At 37.7% G+C, this 19,622-nt stretch overlaps 1 protein-coding gene across 4 annotated transcripts in view; it reads right to left on the bottom strand.

Moving 5' to 3' along the window:
- Positions 1–410: 410 nt before the first annotated feature.
- The window catches only part of Alcam (activated leukocyte cell adhesion molecule), a 200,319-nt gene continuing 181,107 nt past the window's right edge, over positions 411–19,622 (bottom strand). The window contains exons 12-16 of one of the 4 annotated variants that reach the window (NM_031753.2): positions 17,708–17,840; positions 15,864–15,902; positions 15,448–15,565; positions 3,192–3,303; positions 411–1,312 (exon numbers count right to left, since the gene is read on the bottom strand). In NM_031753.2, coding sequence (NP_113941.1) covers positions 3,216–3,303; positions 15,448–15,565; positions 15,864–15,902; positions 17,708–17,840 — 378 coding nt within the window. In that variant the 3' untranslated portion in view covers positions 411–1,312; positions 3,192–3,215. Of the gene's footprint in view, positions 1,313–3,191; positions 3,304–15,447; positions 15,566–15,860; positions 15,903–17,609; positions 17,841–19,622 lie in introns of those variants that run through there. The other 3 variants (XM_063270772.1, XM_063270773.1, XM_063270774.1) reach the window with 3 other exon arrangements.

Here is a 19,622-nt window from a genome sequence, read left to right as displayed (position 1 = left end):
TGGTCCCAGAACTGAAGCTTCCGCCTGAAAGAGCAAAGTTTAAAGTCTAGTCGCAAGTCGCTACTGGCCCTTATCCAATCTACTTCAAAAAGGTCTCATGTACAACACTACCTCCTTAAAAAGTACCTCAGGCAGAAAACATATTTATAAAGTTACAAATCTGAATGTAACTAAAGATACATAGACATTTTATTATTACACTTTCATGTACTGCTTGATAAATTATGTACCAGTTAAAAACACTAAATTATCTCAAGGTGCATTCAATATCTGTAGCGTAGTTAACAAAAACACACACGAAAAAAATATATATTCTATATTCTGTGGAAAATAACACAGCTTTAATAATGACCACTGTTAAAAATCTGCAATTCTGACTGATATCTCTTCTTTTCTTTTCTTTTTTTTTTAAGGAAATAAGTGTCATTTTAAGGCAGTGGATAACCCAAAGGATTTAACACCAATTTTAATTACAGTGATTTACATCGTGATCTGCGACTATGGGGATGCGAGCTGTGATTTGTTTCCAACTTTCTCTGACATATTAGATATTCTTCTTTACATTTTCCTTATTTTTTTTAAAAACAGAATGTAATTTTCTAGCAAGTGTCGTTAAGTAAAGTGTTATACAAACTCTGTGTATGTCTTTTTTCAGAGAAGACGAAATTGTCAGTTTAAAAGTATCATTCACATGTGGTGTTGCCGTATGTGTTTGTGACCCGCTTCGGGGAACCCGTTGGCACATAGAGACCATCATATCTTATGGTGCTCCTGACTCTCCAGGTTTTTTTTTTTAAAAAAAAAACAGCTTCTGATTGGGCAAGATCCATGTCCCAATCTCATAACTGCCACCTTTGGGTTTCAGATCCTCACAAGAAAGTTTGGGGCATTACTGATAGCAATCAGAATCAGAACCGCACCTGCTCAGACTATCCATATAAACAATTGAAATAAACATTACATTGTACATCCAATTAACAGCCACTCCCAGAACAAAGCTTACAGTGTATAAAAATAGCTACGTAAAAAATTTACATAAAAGGCAAACTGAAAGAAATCCTCAGTGCAGACATTTACAGAAAAAAAAAATCAAACGAAATACAACATATGACCTATTATCATGGCTGCCAAATCTTGTTGTAATTTTATAACTTTATTTCATTGTTTTACTTGAGATAATTCTCTAAGATCCCAGGACAGCTTAGTAGGATGAACATCTTAATACTTGAACCATGAATTGCTGTCATTGTCTTTGTATATGTCTTAAATACAATCCACGTTCATGCTTCAATTTCTTTATATGTTTTTTTCTCTGCAATGATGAAAAACATAAAAGGAAATAAGTAAGTTACCATAACAATCACTTTTCTTCCATAAACAACAGATCCTTTGTACTAAAAGTGACAATAATTACATCATAGAGGGGACTGTTTAAAGAAACCTCATGTCCTGGGTCCACCTATAAACACAGCCCTATTCATTTTATGAAATAGTTTTGGAATTCATGACTCCTTCATTTCTTCTGTCCTCTCTCCATTCTTCCTCCTTTGCCCCCTCCCTCGTTCTGTAAGACATGGCTAATTCATATAAAGTTAGGGGAATAAAGATGTTTCATGACAACATTTCAGTTCAAATTTAAAATTCATCTATCCCTATAAATCACTGTCCAATTTGGGGACTTGTCTTCAGTTTTACAGTGAGATGGAACTTAATCCAATTTTGAGGAAAGCAGAGTTGAGAATCAATAGCTTGCTTACATGGAATTGAGGAAAAGAGGGTAGAGAAGTGGAGAGGAAAGGGTGAAATTGCTACTAGGCATTTGGGTCTCACTGAGCAGAACAGGGGAATGAAATCCATTCTGATTCCTCAATCTTTTTGCCCAGCTGTCAGACTTTACGCATTGACCTTACTTCAATTATCCGAGATTTTTCTCCTAGGTACAGCATTCCGAAGACAATTGTTTCCCATGCCCACCATCTTTGGTATGAAATTAACTCAAATGATTCATTCAGATTGTAACTTGTGGTTAATGTATATTAAACCTAAAGTTCACAGAAGTTGGGCTTTTTACATGTTGTTAGTAGTAGCAGTTACTTCCACGAACACAGGCTAATTAATCCCACGGGTGGCTTTGTTGGTGTCAAGGGGCACACAGAAGAATGGAGGAATTGTATTTGGTGACACCATTGAGTCATACAACTTTGTGGGGCAGTCTTAAAAATCATACTGATAAGTTAATAAATGTGAATATAAGCAACTGTCATAGCACTCACACATATATTATGCACACATATGTGAATATGTAGGTAATTGTATGCATACATACACCAACATACTATACATGCACCCTCAAGAAGACAGCCTGTGTGTGTGTGTGTGTGTGTGTCTGTCTGTCTCTCTCTGTGTGTTTGTGTTTGTGTGAGTGTGGGTCTGTCTGTCTCTCTGTGTGAGTGTGTCTGTCTCTCTGTCTGTGTGTGTGTGTGGGGGGGGTGGGGCTGTCTGTCTCTCTGTGTGAGTGTGTCTGTCTGTCTCTGTGTGTGTGTCTGTGTGTAAGTCTGTCTGTCTCTGTGTGTATCTGTCTGTGTGTCTGTCTCTCTGTGTGTCTATCTCTGTCTCTGTCTCTGTGTGTGTGTGTGTGTGTGTGTGTGTGTGTGTGTGTGTGTAGGTCTGCCTGTCTCTGTGTGTGTCTGTGTGTGTGTCTGTGTGTCTGTCTGTCTTTCTGTCTCTCTCTCTCTCTCTCTCTCTCTCTCTCTGTGTGTGTGTGTGTGTGTGCACTAGCTTGTCAGTCTGTTCATTAAATTGACTTGGGAGATAGCCGTATAAATATACTCACAATTATGCCACATCCTTAGATTAAAGTATTTATATATTAAAATTTATTCTAATGGATTTTAAAAATAAATTTAGAGTTTGTGCTTACTGAACCCAAATACCAACTTAGAAAATAAAGCCTCTTCGTACGCAGCTAACGTTTTGGCATTAAAAAACAAAATGTAAATGAGATGCTAAGAATCTCAAAAGTGGGTTCCATTATTCAGTGGATAATAATTATGCAGAGGTGGTTATGGATCCTAGAGCCCACTGGGGAGCTGCAATTAAGAAGTACCTGCAGGTGAAGCTTGGGTTTCATCCCCTAGGGCTTCCCCACTTCCTAGGAGTGACTTCTACAAACAGCCCCCAATTCCACTTACCAGGACATCTAAACAACTCCTCTCTTAGGCTTCTGTTTTGTGATTGTTTTCTTCTAGCTTTTTATTCTCCTCCATATTACCAAGGTCCTTGTTTACATGTTTTGATGCAGTTCTACAAGAGAAAGAAATAAATATCGCACAGTCACTCAAAACAAAACAGTGTTCTAGTTTGAAAATATTTCTGAAAAGTAAGCGTCAGGATGGGAAATTACAGATCTGTAAAGATTGGCTGAGAACAACACAGTGGAAAGAAAAAAGTAAGTAAGTCTTTAAGTTGAATAGTATTAACTAATCTTGAATTTAGATTTTACAATTTTGTTGCACTCTGGCATAAGTTGGGCTGATTTTCCTCATGCTACCAGAGAAGTACTTGTTATCATTTCTGATCAGATTTTTATTCTTGGTGTAAAAAAATTTTTGATGTGTCTTCCTTATCCCAATAAACATGCCTTGCTATGAATTTCAACAGGCCCAACGCAATGAACCAAGCCAATGATGGATGAAAACTCTAACTAGAGGGCCAAATTAAGTTTTTCCTTTTTTCTTGTTTATCTCAAAATTTTCCATGCCTCCCCCAAATCTGACTAATATAAATTATAGATATGAAGGTGGGGAGGTGGGTTTGCATGATTTCTCAGACTTTGAGTACATCTGTGTATCTGTGGAGAAGTACTATACTGAACACCTAATACCCACCCAAGCCAATGCACCTATCTGAGGAAAATTTGGTGACTTTTGAAAAATTACCTATATAAATATAAATAGTACTGAACTCAAGAAATCAAACAGTGACAGACCTTTACATTCCAACAGCTACTCCTTCCTCCCCAAGGAGCCCTAACTCAGTTTCCACAGGTTAGATTTAGCTGTTCATGCAATTTATAGATTAATAGGATCATATCCTACCTATTCATTGGTATTTGACTTTTTAGTGAAAGTCAGCTTTTAAGTCTGTTACCTGACTCATTGAGGTAAAAGAAGTCTGTGGGGTAATGGATCATGCCAAGAAACTTGGTAAGGTTGAGTGAATTTAAAAAACCCGGCATCTGCCTGAGGACCATAGGAGTTTGCCTGCTTCTGACCAGATTCCTGGCCTAGAGCAAGTGCCTTACCTATATTTTATCCACAACACATAACATAATGGATGGAATATGGGTGGGAACAGAGCCATTTATTCTACTGCACTGACCAATTCAACACACTATGCTTCAATGTCCACCTTCTCATCTTCCTGACATTATCGTCACATCTTACTCCTGTCGCACGTGGAGGAAGTTAAAACTCCTATACTGTAACGACAGAACTAGAATGATATCATACTTCATGATTTCAGGAGCTGCTGTGGTCATTCAGACAGGGTATCCCAAATATCCTATGAGATATTAATCATATATTTTAATAACTGTAGTTTTTGTACAGTCAAGAAATCATGACAATTGAGAGAACACATCTCTTATAAAATTATTGCTTTTATATTTTGGTATTATGATTTAATTATATCATTTCCCCATTCCATTTCCATTCTACTCTAATGAGATGCTTTTTAAACGTAGAGTTAAATGACTGAAGATAAAAAAATGAAGAATACAAACTTATAAAAATACAATGTGGTTAGTATAGCTGTGCTAATATCAGACAATCAGAGACTCATAAGGCACATTGGTAGGCTATATTTTACCTGCAATAATAAATTTTGATAGATCAAGAAGACATACCAATTAAAAGGCTATGCACCTAATAAAAGTAAAAATAAAAAGTAATATAAAGTAAAAATTAATAGAACTACAGGGGTGAATAGATAGAGAATAGAATTCAATATCTCTTTCAGAATAACCGAACGGACAGTTAGATGAATAATTGGTGTGTGTGAGCATGCAAAAATGATATGTTCTAGGCTACCTCTCTGCTCACAGATATTTTAAAATATTAAAACATAAAAATGAGCACCTCAATTTTCCGCTGAGAGGGTGGGAAACAGGAATAAAAAAGGTCTGTGATTTCTAAGAGAAGAAAATCAAATGAGCTGTCCTCTCTGATCACATGGGTTTCTTGCCAGTAGGCACTGTCTGGACTGTGTTTCAAAAATGAGGGCACAAGCAAAACACAGATCTCGGGAAAAGTCCAATGTGGGGGCAGAATGAAGTCAGGGGACTTACTGGAGACGGTGAAACTATGTAGAGACGAATACGGGCAATTCATAGGGGGCGTTCCTTGATTCCTTGTCTGCCTATGACATCAGATGTGCCTATCCTAAAGACATTTAAGATGAACCTTCAAAGGTATTAAGCCAATTCATAAATAGTTTGAATGTGACTCTAAACAGAAATCAGTGTGTAACAGCACAGCGCCAAAGTGCACACCGACTAATAGAAAATTACTGAAATTAGGTAGAACAGACGTCATAGTAACTATGTGAAAACTGGGTGAATACAGACTCAAGTAATTAAATTGGCAGTCGTGCCTGATAAAGGAGGAATTAAAATGTTTTCAAACTTGTAAAGAAAAAGATGTATGGGAACCAGGAAATTCTAAAACTGAAAAACACCTTGAGCCAAGAGCTACAAATTAGAAACTGCAAAATCATGGTGATTCATCTGATAAGCTTATTAACACCTCAAGCACTGAGATAAAAAAATACCTGAAAAAAGAATATAACTATAAAAATAGTTCAATAGAAATTCTAAAATGAAACAGGCAAAGTTTTGTGGATGTGCATGCACATGCTTGTGTGCACGCGCACGTATTGTGTGTGTTGTGTGTGTGTGTGTGTGTGTTGTGTGTGTGTATGTGTTTGCAGGTGCATGCATATGGAGGCTGAAGGAAAACCTGGATGTTTCTACAGAAGTACCATTACCTCTGTCTGTCTGTCTGTCTGTCTGTCTGTCTGTCTATCTGTCTAAGCCTTTCACTGGTCTAGAACTCGAGACATCTTTAAATTGTTCAATATTCTGAAGATTGAAGGCTTGAAACTCTCTACAAAAGAGTACATATCCAAAAGAACTGAAAGTGGAAGACTAACATCATTCTGAAGAACCAATCTGTCAAATTTGAAAACCTTCCTGTCAGCAGACGTGAACCCCGGTGACGTCACGGTTTTAGACTGCAGCAGTGGATCTCAAACTTCCTCATGCTGTGCCTCTTTAGTACAGTTCTTCATGTCGTGGTGACCTCCCAACCACAGAGTTATTTTCCTGGCTACCTCATAACTGCAATTTGGTACTGTTCTGAGTCTGTATCTGATGTGCTGGGTGTCTGATATGTGCCCCCTATGAAAAGGTCATTTGACCCTCAGAAGTGTCGTGACACACAGGGTGAGAACCACTGGACTAGAGTAAAGTGATACCACAAACATCCATTCAAACTAAGTACAGCTCTAGAAGGAGGAACTGAGAAGGAAATTGAAAAGGATACTGCTCATTATTCTAAGAAACAATAAACTGGACATGGTGGAACACAGCTTTGATCTCAGAAATAGAGATTCTGGGGCAGAAGTGCACTAGACCAAGATCAGCCTGTGCTACACAATGAGATCCTACTCTAATGACAACAAAAGAAAAAAAAATGTTGGAGCAAAAAATTATATCAAAGATTGTGACGATTATAAATATGTTGACATAAGTAATACCCTAAAATACCATTACAAAATATGTAAATATCATTACAAAAATATGTAATGGAAACAGGAAAGCACATGCTTGCAAATTTTTCACATTACGCAGCATATAATTTCATATATTGGAAGACACATAAAGGACTAAGATGATTTAAATGGTTATTTTTCACTTGACCCTGATCATTCCAGAAGACTTCACCCATCCATCACAAACGCACTTTTGTTTCAAGTGCTCTCAGGAATCATTTGAATACAAACAAATCCTAATCTAGTTCATACCAAAATGCTTACAGGAGCAGACAGTGTTACCAACAGTAACCAAAGTTATATGACTAATATGTGGGATTCAATAGACCGCTAGTCATGTGATCACAAAGAATGCACTGAGGGATTTAAAAAATATTTTAAACCTAATAAGTAGAAAAACATGACATACTGCTATGTACGGAATGTACGTAGCACAGTGGTGGGCTGGGGTGATGGGTAGGCAGTTAGGACCACTGCCAGCTCTTGCAGAAGACCTGGATTTAATTTCCAAAACCCACATGGTGACTCACAACCATCCATAACTCCAGTCTCACACCATCTTCTGAACTGTATGAGGACCAGGCACACACACGATACACATATACCTGCATAAACAAAATACCTGTATATTTAAATAAATACAAATTAAAAACAAAACACTTAAATAGTAGGTGGTACCTTACTCCATGTGATATTGGTGCTTTAAATGCTGTGGTATAAAACACAAAAGCTTTAAAAAAAATCCTTGTCCTCTATTTTTATTTCACACACTTAGGGAAAAAAGAGCATGTTAAATCTAAATAGCATGGAAAGTGAAGAACTATCTATGCATGAAAAGAGTGAAATCGAAGGAACCGGGAAAGGTACAATAAAAAAGCTGATGGGATTTTAATTTCCATCCTGTTTACTTTATAGGTGGTAACAGTTGCCCGGAAATTCATTGCACATTATGTGAAATCATAAAATATGAAAGAAAAGAAAGAGGCACCAAGATGAGAGTGGTGAAGTGATTTTCTGGAGGGAAGTTACAGTCCTCGGGACGATTCTGGGTTTTCTTCAGTGTGCCAATCCCAGACAAAAGCAGTTGGAGTCATCCTTGTGTGACGTAAGGGAAAAGAGACTGCCACATATAACACAAAACTTGAAGTGTATTTATGGAATATGTGTTGGTCAGCTTGAGGCCGGTGGCTTTAAAATTTATAAATGAACAGGAAACAAACCAATAAAGAAGAGTAAAGAGATAGAAGTTAACAGCAAGGACTTCGTGTCTTAGTGCCACTTGCTGACACTGTCACCGCTACCTCCAAGGTCAAGTGCTTCACAAGAACGACACTGTTTATTCTCAATACATTCCATTTTTACAAGGAAATCAGTAAGCCTGTCTGCAGTTACATTGCTGGTAAGTAGCAAAGACAGGAATCAGACTTGGATCTAGACTCTCTACACAGTGCTGTTCAGGTGTGCTACCCTGCTAAGCTCTACTACTGTCAGATAGGCTGATGGTGGCGTGGGAGGAGTGGGAAGAAAGGAAGGAGGACACCCTTGAGTGCACGTGTACAGGTAAGGTTTGCACACACTTTAGTGAGAACTTCTCTCTTAAACAATTTTTATTTTATTTTTGAGTTTATAATATAATTATATCATTTCCTTTTTCTCTTCCTCCCTACAAAATTTCTGTATGTCTCTCCTTGGTCTCTTCCAAATGCATGGCCTTTTTTTTTTCATTAGGTGGAATTTTTGAAATATGTATCTTTTAATCTTGGAAAGATTCTAGAGATTGGAAAGAATTACATGGGTTATATCTTCATTTCCAACAAACAAAGGTAAGATTTTTTTTAAGTCACTCCCTTTAGTAAAGTATGTATTAACTGATTTGAAGGACAAAACACTTCTAAAGCACTTGTCCTTTATAAATGGATTAATCTATAAATTATGATCACTTCTTGTATTAAATATTTTTTTATCAATAACTTTTTGGTAACTTTGGTTGTAAGAGAAAATTTAAATCATAGAACTTTTGATATATATTTATTTACATTTCAAATATTATTCCCCTTCCTGGTTTCCCCTCTGGAATTCCCTATCCCATCCTCCCTTCCCCTGCTTTTATGAGCGTGCTCTTCCACCCACCCACCCACCCAGCCACCCACTCCCCCCTCCCTGCCCTGGCATTTCCCTACACTGGGGCATTGAGCCTTCCCAGGACCAAGGGCCTCTCCTTCTATTGATGTCTGACAAGGCCATCCTCTGCTATACATGAGGCTGGAAATCAAGGAATCTTAATAAATGAAGATGGGAGTGGAAAGAAATTCTAGCTTACACCATGAAGTGTAACGTGTGAGGCAGAGAGGGGAAGCATGAGCTTCCTTGGTGTCCTGGCTAGTTTTACGCCATCTTGACACAGATAAAGTCATCTGATGAAGGAAACCTCAACTGAGAAATATGGCTACAGGCAAACCTGTTGTGGTGGATGCCATGCAGAAGGGTCTGCATTGGGTTGGTGAGCTTACTGGAGATAGCCCACTCTTGGACAATTTTCCTGCAGATAAATATGAAAACAAACTTTCATAAAAATAATATTGTCTAGGTGAATTAATGATTTTACAGAACTCCTGATTTGATTTAAATAGTTTTAGGAAGATGGGGGTAATTGATAGAAAATTTAAGGAGATGGTTTAAGTTGTTTTGCCAGAAACATATAATAAAGTTAGAACTAAGAGCAGAAAGTGCTCCCTCCTTTGTAGAACAGTAGGGGCTGCACAGGTTAGAGGAGAAGGTCGGTGAGCTTCCATGCATCGTGGTTACATAATTGTACTAGGAAGAGAGACGTAGGCTTGCGGCAAGTTAATGATCAAAGGAAAGGTTTCATTCTAGGTAGGTTCTGAGTTTCTGGATTGTGTGATCTAGGGATGTGGTCACAGGCTTTGGTGTGCACCGTGAAAAGGCATGGCCGTGAACAAAGAAAGTAATTCTGAGCACAGCATAGAGAATGGGTGTTCAGTCTAGCTGAACAAAACTTCAAAACTAGGATGTAAGATTGATTATCTTTTTCTTGGTAAATACAAATTGTTGTCAGGTAAGCATAGGAAAAAACTTGCTACTATAGACTTGGCTTGCTTAAACTTTGTTAATCAGTGACAAAAGAATTGTTGCTCTGGGGTTAGGATGAATTTGTGGAGAGAAAGCTAGACGGGAAATGTTTACTTAGGTATGAGTTTCAAAGGAGGATTACACAATCAATAATCCTGTTGTAGTTTCCTTTCATGTAATGAGTTAATCTTTTTTTGAAGAGTATGCTTTTGTGATTGTTTTTTAGAGAATATGTAACTTGTGGTATGAGATAACCGTTTTCTTCCAGAGAACATTGTTGTGGATGCTATAAAAAGGTTAAGAGAATAAAAAATAAAGTTGTTGGAGCCTGTTGCAACTTTGCTCCATACATCCATACGCCAAATGTATATAGGAGCATGTATGCACAGTAGTTAGAGTTTCGCTCCATCCATGAAATGTGAGTATGTGTATGTATGTATATATGTAAAATGGTTGGCATTTGCCCATTGGAGCATGCTTCATCCACCAAGTGTGTGTGACTGTGTGACTGCTTTACACCATAGCTGACCCCACGTTCCTTCCTTGGATCACTGAACACATTGTTAGAGCTGGTTTTAATGCTATTTTCTTAATTAGCGATTGATATGGGAGGACAAAGCCCACTGTGGGTGGTGCCAAACCAAGGCTGTGGGGTCTGGGGCAAGCCAGTAAGCAGTTCCCCTCCATTGCCTCTGCATCAGCTCCAAGCTCTAGGTTCCTGCCCTGTTTGGTTCAGGTCCTGACTTCCTTTGATGATAAACAGTGACTTGGAAATGTAAGCCAAATGAATGCCTTCCTACCCAAGTAGCTTTGGTCCTGGTGCTAAACGATCTCGTTCTCTATAACAGAGGAAAGAAACAGCACACAGGGATGGTGTGCGGTTCCAACACGAGAAATGTCTAGTTGAAGAACAGAGCCCAACAACTCATGTCACAGAGCTGTAGCCAAAGGCCACATGACTATTAGGCAGACCAGTCTAAATCCACATCTCATTTCACATCTGAAAATGCAGTGCTGTGAAGAATCTGAGGATGTGATTTTAAGAACCTCTCAAGAAGCTCTTACCAATGATATCATTAAGTGATTACTTGGTTTTAGAGTTCTAGGAAAGAAGGTAGAGAGGTAATGTGTGCTTCCCTCTATGGGTGGCTTTATTTTAGCAATAATTTAGTGGGGGTGGGGGAGTGGGAAACTGAAAAGAGGTTCTTGAGCATGTAAAGCCAACAAATACAGCCTAATGCTGGGAGGTATCATTAAAATAAATAAATAACCCTAGAATTTTATATTTGTATAACAAAATACATCATACTGAAACGATTCAATAGGTTTTATAGTTTTCAAAAATAGGCATGCATGTATCCAATCCACGCAAAACCCTCTTAAAGAGAGAAGAAGTCTTAACTCTTCCTGACCGCAGGGTTAAATCCTGTGATTTATATTTTATGCTATGCCTAAAATATACCACATAAAGGTGCCAAAGCTGTGAGTTTCAGGACAGGCACCTCGGCATTGGAAAATTGCTGCTGCCAGCAGACTGACCATTGACTCCTGTGCAGGTGATTAGGGGCATAGCCAAGATGATACTTATTTTCCCCTCTTCCCTGGTCACAACTGTCAGCAGAATGAGTTTGCTCTTGGGTCAACCTTAATGAAAAACCAGACGTGGAGGAGAGAGCTCTAATCCCAGCTGAGAGGGGGCAGCAATTTCTTGACTTAGAGAACAAACAGTGGGTTTATGGCTATCACTGTCAGATTGCTGTCCCTAGACTTTGAGACTGTTCTGAGAAATTCCTCACGAAAATAAGGAATGTGTATATCCTCTGCTTTAAAAAAAAAAGTAAAAAGGAAACATCAGGAATAGCCTTTCCATTTCAGCTAACAGTGACTACTTGGACCTTACAGCGAGCAGAATATTGAAGGATAAAAATGAAGATAATAACCCTGAGTCTCCATGAAAACAAGAAGATCCTATTGCACTCCACAGCATGACTCTGTGTCTGTTAACTGTTCTGATACTGAGAGAGAAAACAGCCTGGTTCACGGCAGGGAGAGATATGCTTTCCTCACCTTGGAAAAGATAACGAAAACAACAATGATTTGCTTTTCTCTGAGAGCTTCATTTATAAGTTTACACACTACAAATACTAAAAGGCACCTATTTCTTTCTTGCTACAGAGGTAGAAATTGAGTTTGTGAGATATTAATAACTTCAATTTCTTCCAAATACACACGGATCCAAGGTTACTCATGACAGGGTCAGGTAGTTATAGTTTTCCTCACAAACACACTGTGATCTTTTAAAAATATAAATGCTCTGTTTTGACGTGAGCCCTTCCCACTGAGGGCTTTGGGGTCAGAACGATATTAAGAGAGGAGCCCTGGTTCCGCACTTAGTGGTCAATGGCGCTGTAATTAAGAAGACAGGCCACCATATCCTCTTCACCCCATTTCCCTTTTCCTTTATGATTTATAATTTATGGTTGGAAGGAATAACGGGACACTTTCTTTTTTTTTTTTTTCTTTTTCCTTCTGGATGCTTGCCAAATTGTAAGTAGAAAAAAAGAAAAGGCCAAAGTTGGATGACCCTGTCTTTTAATGCAAATGGAGAGGCCATGCCAACCCCGATTGTGTGGCATGTTCCTTCCTGTGGCACGATGCTAAATGTACAAAGGCAAAGTCCGATGAGGCATCTTAATCGAAAAGCAGTACTACTGAGGCCACAGCATGCATATGAATTTATAGAAGCATATGAATATATAAACGAATGTTCTCTTTAAACCCACTTGGTAATAATTTTTTCCCTTATCTTTCCAATGATGTTTACCGTAACTGATTCAAAGAACATCCCTCAGATGTTGCTAAACCTCCACTGCTTTGCTAAGTGCATTGCAAAACGCTGGTCTTAGAGACTGAACTGAAATCTCTCACGTTGAGTCTGCACTTCCTCTGCCAGTATCTAAAGGGGCTCAACACTCACTCATATTGCATGAATGTCAGCTTATTCCAGAGGATCAGGCAAGGGATTGAAAGCGTTTAGAAATCTGAAGCATCCCACACATTTTTTCAGAAAAGTCTCTTTGTTATATAAGATGAGAGCTTCTGTTATTATGATTACCGATGATATTAAGTCTATCAAATTTGTTACACTTTTCAGTTAAGTAGTAGTCAAGGCTGGACCTTAACTTAAAGGGAGTGCTGGAAGCTTGAATTAATGACAGTATTAAAGAAAGTGTCCAGCATTTTTTTTTAATCTGTGATTTGAATTTGTGGTTGCCATATGGTAAGAGTTAATGTAACACAAGGATACATTCCTTTTAGTTATAGAATATTTGATGTCTGATGAGAAACTAGCCATTAACAGAGTATGATTAAGATGTTGATGGTTCTCTTAGGACTTGGAATTCATTTACCCCTAATGCAGAGGTCCAAAGTCCATGTCTCAGCTTGTTTTTCTGATACAGAGACTTTTGTGTCATTTTTAAAATAGGAAGTCCTAGAAGAAAGAATGAAACCTAGATCCTAGGCTTTCAGATGTGTTTCTCATCATGCATTTATGAGTTGGGATGTATTTTTGATCATAAAGAAACTTTTGCAAATACAGGGAGAATTAGTATAAGATTACTATATTGCTGTATTAGAATACTACTTCATGGCAATTTTGCATTTCTTCTCACATGGTATAAGCACTCCTCTTTAGATTTTCCATAGGTTCCCTACCTGTAACTCTATTGGTATATTTGGACGCTAAATGTTCATATATAATATCCATCATCAACTGTAATGGCTAACTTTATATATCAACTTGATTGGGCTATGTCATATCCAGACATTTGTCATACTGTATTCTATTGTGTCACTGGGTGTTTCTAGATGTGATGAACATAGTTATCAGTAGACCTGGTAAAGCTGATTGTTTTCTCTTATGTCTGTTTGTCATCCAACCGTTAAAGGTACCAAGAGAATGGGAAGGCTTAGTAGGGGAGCAGGACCACCTCCAGCCCCAGCACTTACTTTGGAACTTGTTCTACTCTCTAGGCTCAGGCTGAAACTCTGACCCTTCCCACTCTCCATCCCATTGGGTCTAGATTGAAACTTATCCCATCGGTTTTCCTAGGCCTCAGCCTTTTGGACAGAGGCTCGAGCTGGACACCTATTCTCATGCACCTCCAGGTTCTGGCTTAAAGATCTGGAGACTGCAGCTTCAACGACCATGTAAGGTAATTCTCCACCCTGCCTCTTCCCCCTTCCTCCCTCATTCCCTCTTACATACTTCCTGCCTTCCATCCCACCCATGTCTGAACACACATTCCATTCTCTGAGAAAGTCTAACCAACATACCACCTTTCCCAGCTGTGTCTCCCTGCCACAAACTCCACTCAGCTCTGGAGCTCGCACAGTTAAGGGGTGAGATTAAGATTATGTAGGTTTGAGTTCACTTCATCTCTTTTACTAAGATGTATGTCTTGATATTTTTAGACAGATTAATTCAGACATAATAAAGCATAAAAAAAAATAAGTTCCAGATTGGTACGAGCTACAGATATTCTGTTGTGGAATATCTGTGTAGTTTATTCACTTAGAAGAGGTAATTTTAGAGTCCTTATCTGAATCCAGGATTGTGTCCTAGAGTCACCAATGGGACTTTCAAAGTTCCAAAAGGCAAGCCAAACACACAAGTAAACTAAACCAAATCAAACCAAAACCAAAATAAGTAGTAATACAAAATTCCACATTCCATTTTTCCCTTCTGTTGGCAATGTAGTCACTGTGAACTCACATACAATGTCATCAGCCTAATGAGGAGGATGTGTCTGTCTTACAGAAATAATGTACTTCTAAATCTTGACATGTACTTACCAGTAATCATCATTAACTTCACCAGATACTTACTATAAGCCCTGTTAGAAGACCTTAAAGGCCCATCCTGCATGCCGTACTTTATGATTCTAATAATTTTTAATCTATCCTTATGTAAAGTGTTTTAAAGGCATTTGTAGTATTTTATCTAATCAATGTTTTCATTAGGGCCAAAGTAATGATTTTTTTCCACCTCTTAATTAGGTTCTTACATGGGATAAAGTCATTTAACTAGAACATAGATGATCTCCTCAGTTCAGTGGCAATTTTATTTCTGGCCAGTTCAGGCACACCTCAGTCACAGGCCCCGGACTATGGACCTTCTTTGAACTAATCTTTATGAACTTCAAACAAAAACTTTAAAATGTTTTACATTTAGGTCATATGTGCTTTAAAAAAATTACCTAGGTAGAAAACAACAACAACAAAAATAACTGGTCTCAGAACGTTGACTTAACAATGCTAAGGAGACATGAGCACAGTCCAGGCCACATCCTTGATGGTTGGTCCTGCACTCTCTATGAAGTAAAAGAAAATGTGGTGTGCTCCATTTGGTGATGTGTCCATATTAGTCTAGAAATTGCCCACAGCAGGGGCAAGCACACTCCGCATGCTGGTTTGGTTCAGGTCAGAGGCTGTGAAGAGCAAGAACCTTTCTGTACAACTTACTTCGATTTCTTCATGTACAGCCAGTAGACGACACCGGCGACGAGGGCGGCGAGGAGGAGACCAACCACAATGCCCACAATTAGTTTGGCCTGGTCATTCACCTTTTCTCTGTTTTCATCTACGACAAAGAAGAAAAGTCCGTGTAGCTATAGCCAGTGCTACGGAGTTTAAAAGGAAGTTGGTGTTGTGTTGACAGATTGTTAATGACAGCTAAGGATCACTACTGTGGTTTACATGCAAACTTGTGATTTTTTTGAAGGGTAAAGTTTATTTTTTAGAATTTTGACTATCTTGTCTCATTTGGTATTGAAATTCAAGTCAAATTTTTGGACAGCTAAGAAAGTCACTCAGACAAGGACACTTCGTAAGTCTTGAGCTGATAGTCAAGGAAGGAGAGTCTGTGGCATAGTACCTACCACTTATATCGTCTGCCTCATCGTGTTCTGGAATACTTACTGAAATGAAAAATGTTAATATGAAATTAAAAACAAAATCTGTTGATAAATGAAAGACACCTTTACCATTATAGTATGATGTAATAATACTTAGATAAAACAGCTATTCTAGAGCTAAGGGTAAAGAAAAATCACACTTCATAGAGCAAAAATTTCCCTACAATGTTCGTACAGAGGAATTAATCTTAAGGACAAGAGTTAAGAATACACATATTTTAATGTGCTAGAGAAAATTTATAACCAATAAGCTGCAGTATTTATCTAAAATCTATATTAATTCCCTACTGTCTGTGTCTTTCACTAGAATTCCTTTTTGGGAGGAACAAGAGGCCCCTGTTAAATCTATAATACTGTGTTTCTCATCTGTGCTCGACTTTCTCTGCCCCTATTTAGGAGAATTCATTTCCATTTGTTGGTGTAAAGGGCTAGTAATGACGTCCTCAAATCAGGAGTTGGGGTTGAGGTTATATGTAGGGTACTTTGGGGATTACATCATCCCCTATATGATATTTGCCAGACTTCCAGGTTGCTGATTGTGCTGTGGTTTTAGGTTTCATTAAAATTCAGTGCACTCCTGGATTATAGTTAAATTACATAAATATTCTTTAGCGTGCCTAGAAATGCATCAGAATTCTCCGTGGTGTTAGATTACAATTCACTCCTACATTCCTCATCTTAAGTGCTCAGATAGGACAAAGTTTGAAGATGACTGCTTTACATATTGAGAAAGCTGAACTATCTCATTTAACAGGTTAGTGTTTAAAAAAAAAGTTCCGTTAAAACAAAAGAATAAGGCTGGGTTCTCTCTAGGTAGTGCAAATCAATACCCAGTGAATTGCATTGTGAGAAGTCAATGATTGTATTTTAAAGTTAATTTTGTTTAGTTCTTCTCTCCAGCTCATCCACTGGGCCTTTATATTCCAGTAGGAATGTGAGGGACCATTATCTTTTGAAAATGTTTTGTCCTATAAATTCCTAGCTATTACATTCGAAACATACCAATGTAAGGATTCCAACTGGTCAAGAAATAAACATTTGGCAGCAGGTCAGCTAACATCCTGTGTAAAAGTGAACCTTACTCTAGGTCAGTCCTGGTTTAACGTTGCCATGGTAACATAGCAATGGGAATAGTAACGGGCCTGAAAATGGTATCTAATTTTCCAATAAATCATGGTTTTCAAAATGTTTTCTCTCTCTCTGAAAAATATATAAGCTAGGATTTCAATATTGACAGATACTTCAATTTTCTCTAAGATGATTTCACCTATTTTCATTATGATTCAAAATCAATGAGAGAAGGGAAACTTTACAACCTGATTTGTATTAATTCTTGTAACATTTTTGCTACCAATTTGTTAATTGGCCTAATTTGTGGCATTTCTGTATACAATAGGGGTAGGATAAAGATATAACAAACTGTAATGCAAACTAATGGGGAAACTAAAAATTTATTGATTGTATACCTTTTACAAGATTATTTTAAAATAATCATGGAATTCTCTGACTCTGGTTCCTTAGTGTGGATTAAGTACGGGCAACTGGTTTCTTATTTTCTCATCCTATCCTGGGAAAAGTGTCTGAGTCCTAATATATGAAGTGACTTAAACTGTGAAGACAAGGGTAGTAGAAAAATGGAAACCAGGAAAAAAGAAAACAGAACCTCATGGCGATGATACCAAAAATGCCAAACAAAAGCGTGAAACTTACCATGATGCAGTACAGGGAGATGGAGCTGAAGATGTTAAGCTAATGAAGAATAACTTCAAATTTTCTTACGGTTTTAATGCCAGAAATGAAATACTCACTCGCAGAGACATTCAGGGAGTTTACTGTTCTCTCCAGTTGGTTTTCTGCTGTGCAAGTTAATGTAACATTCTCCTCAGGGGAAATGATAATTTTACTATAATACCTGCCATTAATATAAGGAGACTCCTCTGTCTGGAAGAAGAAAGGAGAAGAGTTTAGAGATGGAGATGCACTTTGAGTCTGGGAAAGAATAGTGGCAGATGCCATGGGCCAGTGCGATGTCCTACGGTCTGTTTTTAAGGGAGTGTGGAATCCATAGATAAGGACCGTCCAGGTCATCTACAGCTTTATAGTGGGCAGAAATGAGATTAATAAAGCAATGATAGCATCTCTCTGTCTATGATTCTTTGGGGAATTTTAACACAGCAATCAGCCTCCCTCCCCCCACTTCCATAGATGCTCAGTGTCAGTTAAATTTTTCATGATACTTGTTCCTAAGCATATTATTAATCTTGTTCCCTTCGAATGTGTTTGTGAATGAGGTCAGTGGTTTTTTTTTTTTTTTTTTTTTGAGGGAGGGTAGACATCTATCCTCTTATATCAATTCTTTACAGAGGGCATCTATTCTCTTATCTCATATCTCTTAATCATAAGATGTTACATCCAAGTGCAATATATATAGGATTTGTTTTTTGATAAATAAAACTATTTGTTTCTCTTAGACTTTTTCTTTGTCAATAAAAAAGGTGGATCTTTCAATGATGGCTTAAGTGCTTTGGTTTTTCTGAGGTACAAATCGGGCTGTTTCTGGATGTGATACACTCAAATGTAAGAAACAATGCAACAGTTTTGATTTGTATTTCCTTACTAGGAACATTTCCTTAAGTGCTTCTCAGCTATTTCTGTCTGATCTCTCAAGAATTTCCTGTTTAGATTTGTATCCCATTTTTTGAGGTTCTTTTGTTTTTTACTTAACAGACTTTTCACATATATATTATGGTTTCCAATTTTGTATTTCTATGGGACCTTTGAGGTGAGAATGTATGTATTTATGTGTTTCTTGTGCCTTTTCTTTCCCATATTCCAGTTTGTTTTTAATCTTACTTTATTTCTTTTTAATGCTTGTTTGTTTTCAAATGAGAGAAAGAAAGGGTATGATTTCAGTGGACATGGGAGTAGGGAAACTGTAGAACTGTAGTTAGAACATATTGCATGAACATAGTTTTCAATAAAAGAAGGAAAAATAAAAAAAAAGGAGTGCACATATTGCCTGAAAAGTTTTGAAAATATTTTTAAAACATTAAAAAGGAAACAATGTAGTTCGGTCATTCTTAGGATTAGACACCAACACAATGCAACTCAAGCAAGTATGCCTTCATACCCTTTCCTTGGTCACTTATTTTGACTGTATCATCTGTTTTTCTGTCGTGGCTTTGTTTTTAACTGTACTGTATGTGTCTTGAGGATAAGTGTGCAGTAGCCTCTATTCCTGGGAGCTACCTCATGGCTGTAAACTACCAGGTTCATCATACCTTGGAGGGGGGAACAAATAAAACACTATGAATGAACCAGCTCAGACCTAGAACAAGGAAAATAACACATTGTCCCTCAGGCCAGACTCAAACCTTCTCTGTGACAATGAAGAATAGCGTTATTATTTCTATCCTGTGGATGCATGCACCTGCTGTATTCCCTGAGTCTTTTGGCTTGCTACTTCAGTCTTTACAAAATATACTTGCTTACTTCTAGCACGTTCTTACATTTTTATATTCATTCATTCATTCATTCATCAGATTTATATTTTTATATTCATTCATTCATCAGGTTTACATTTTTATATTCATTCATTCATTCATTCATTCACTCATTTATCAGATATATGCATACTTTTTAAAAGTATACTTTCCAGGAACTACCGGTTCTTATCAATCACACTTACCACTAAACTAGCGAGAGTAAAAAAAAGTAGTGTAG

The sequence above is a fragment of the Rattus norvegicus genome, chromosome 11 (assembly GCF_036323735.1).
Source record: "Rattus norvegicus strain BN/NHsdMcwi chromosome 11, GRCr8, whole genome shotgun sequence".
NCBI lineage: Eukaryota > Metazoa > Chordata > Mammalia > Rodentia > Muridae > Rattus > Rattus norvegicus.
The sequence above is the reverse complement of the archived record's forward strand: the minus strand, read 5'-3'. Positions and strand labels throughout refer to the sequence as shown.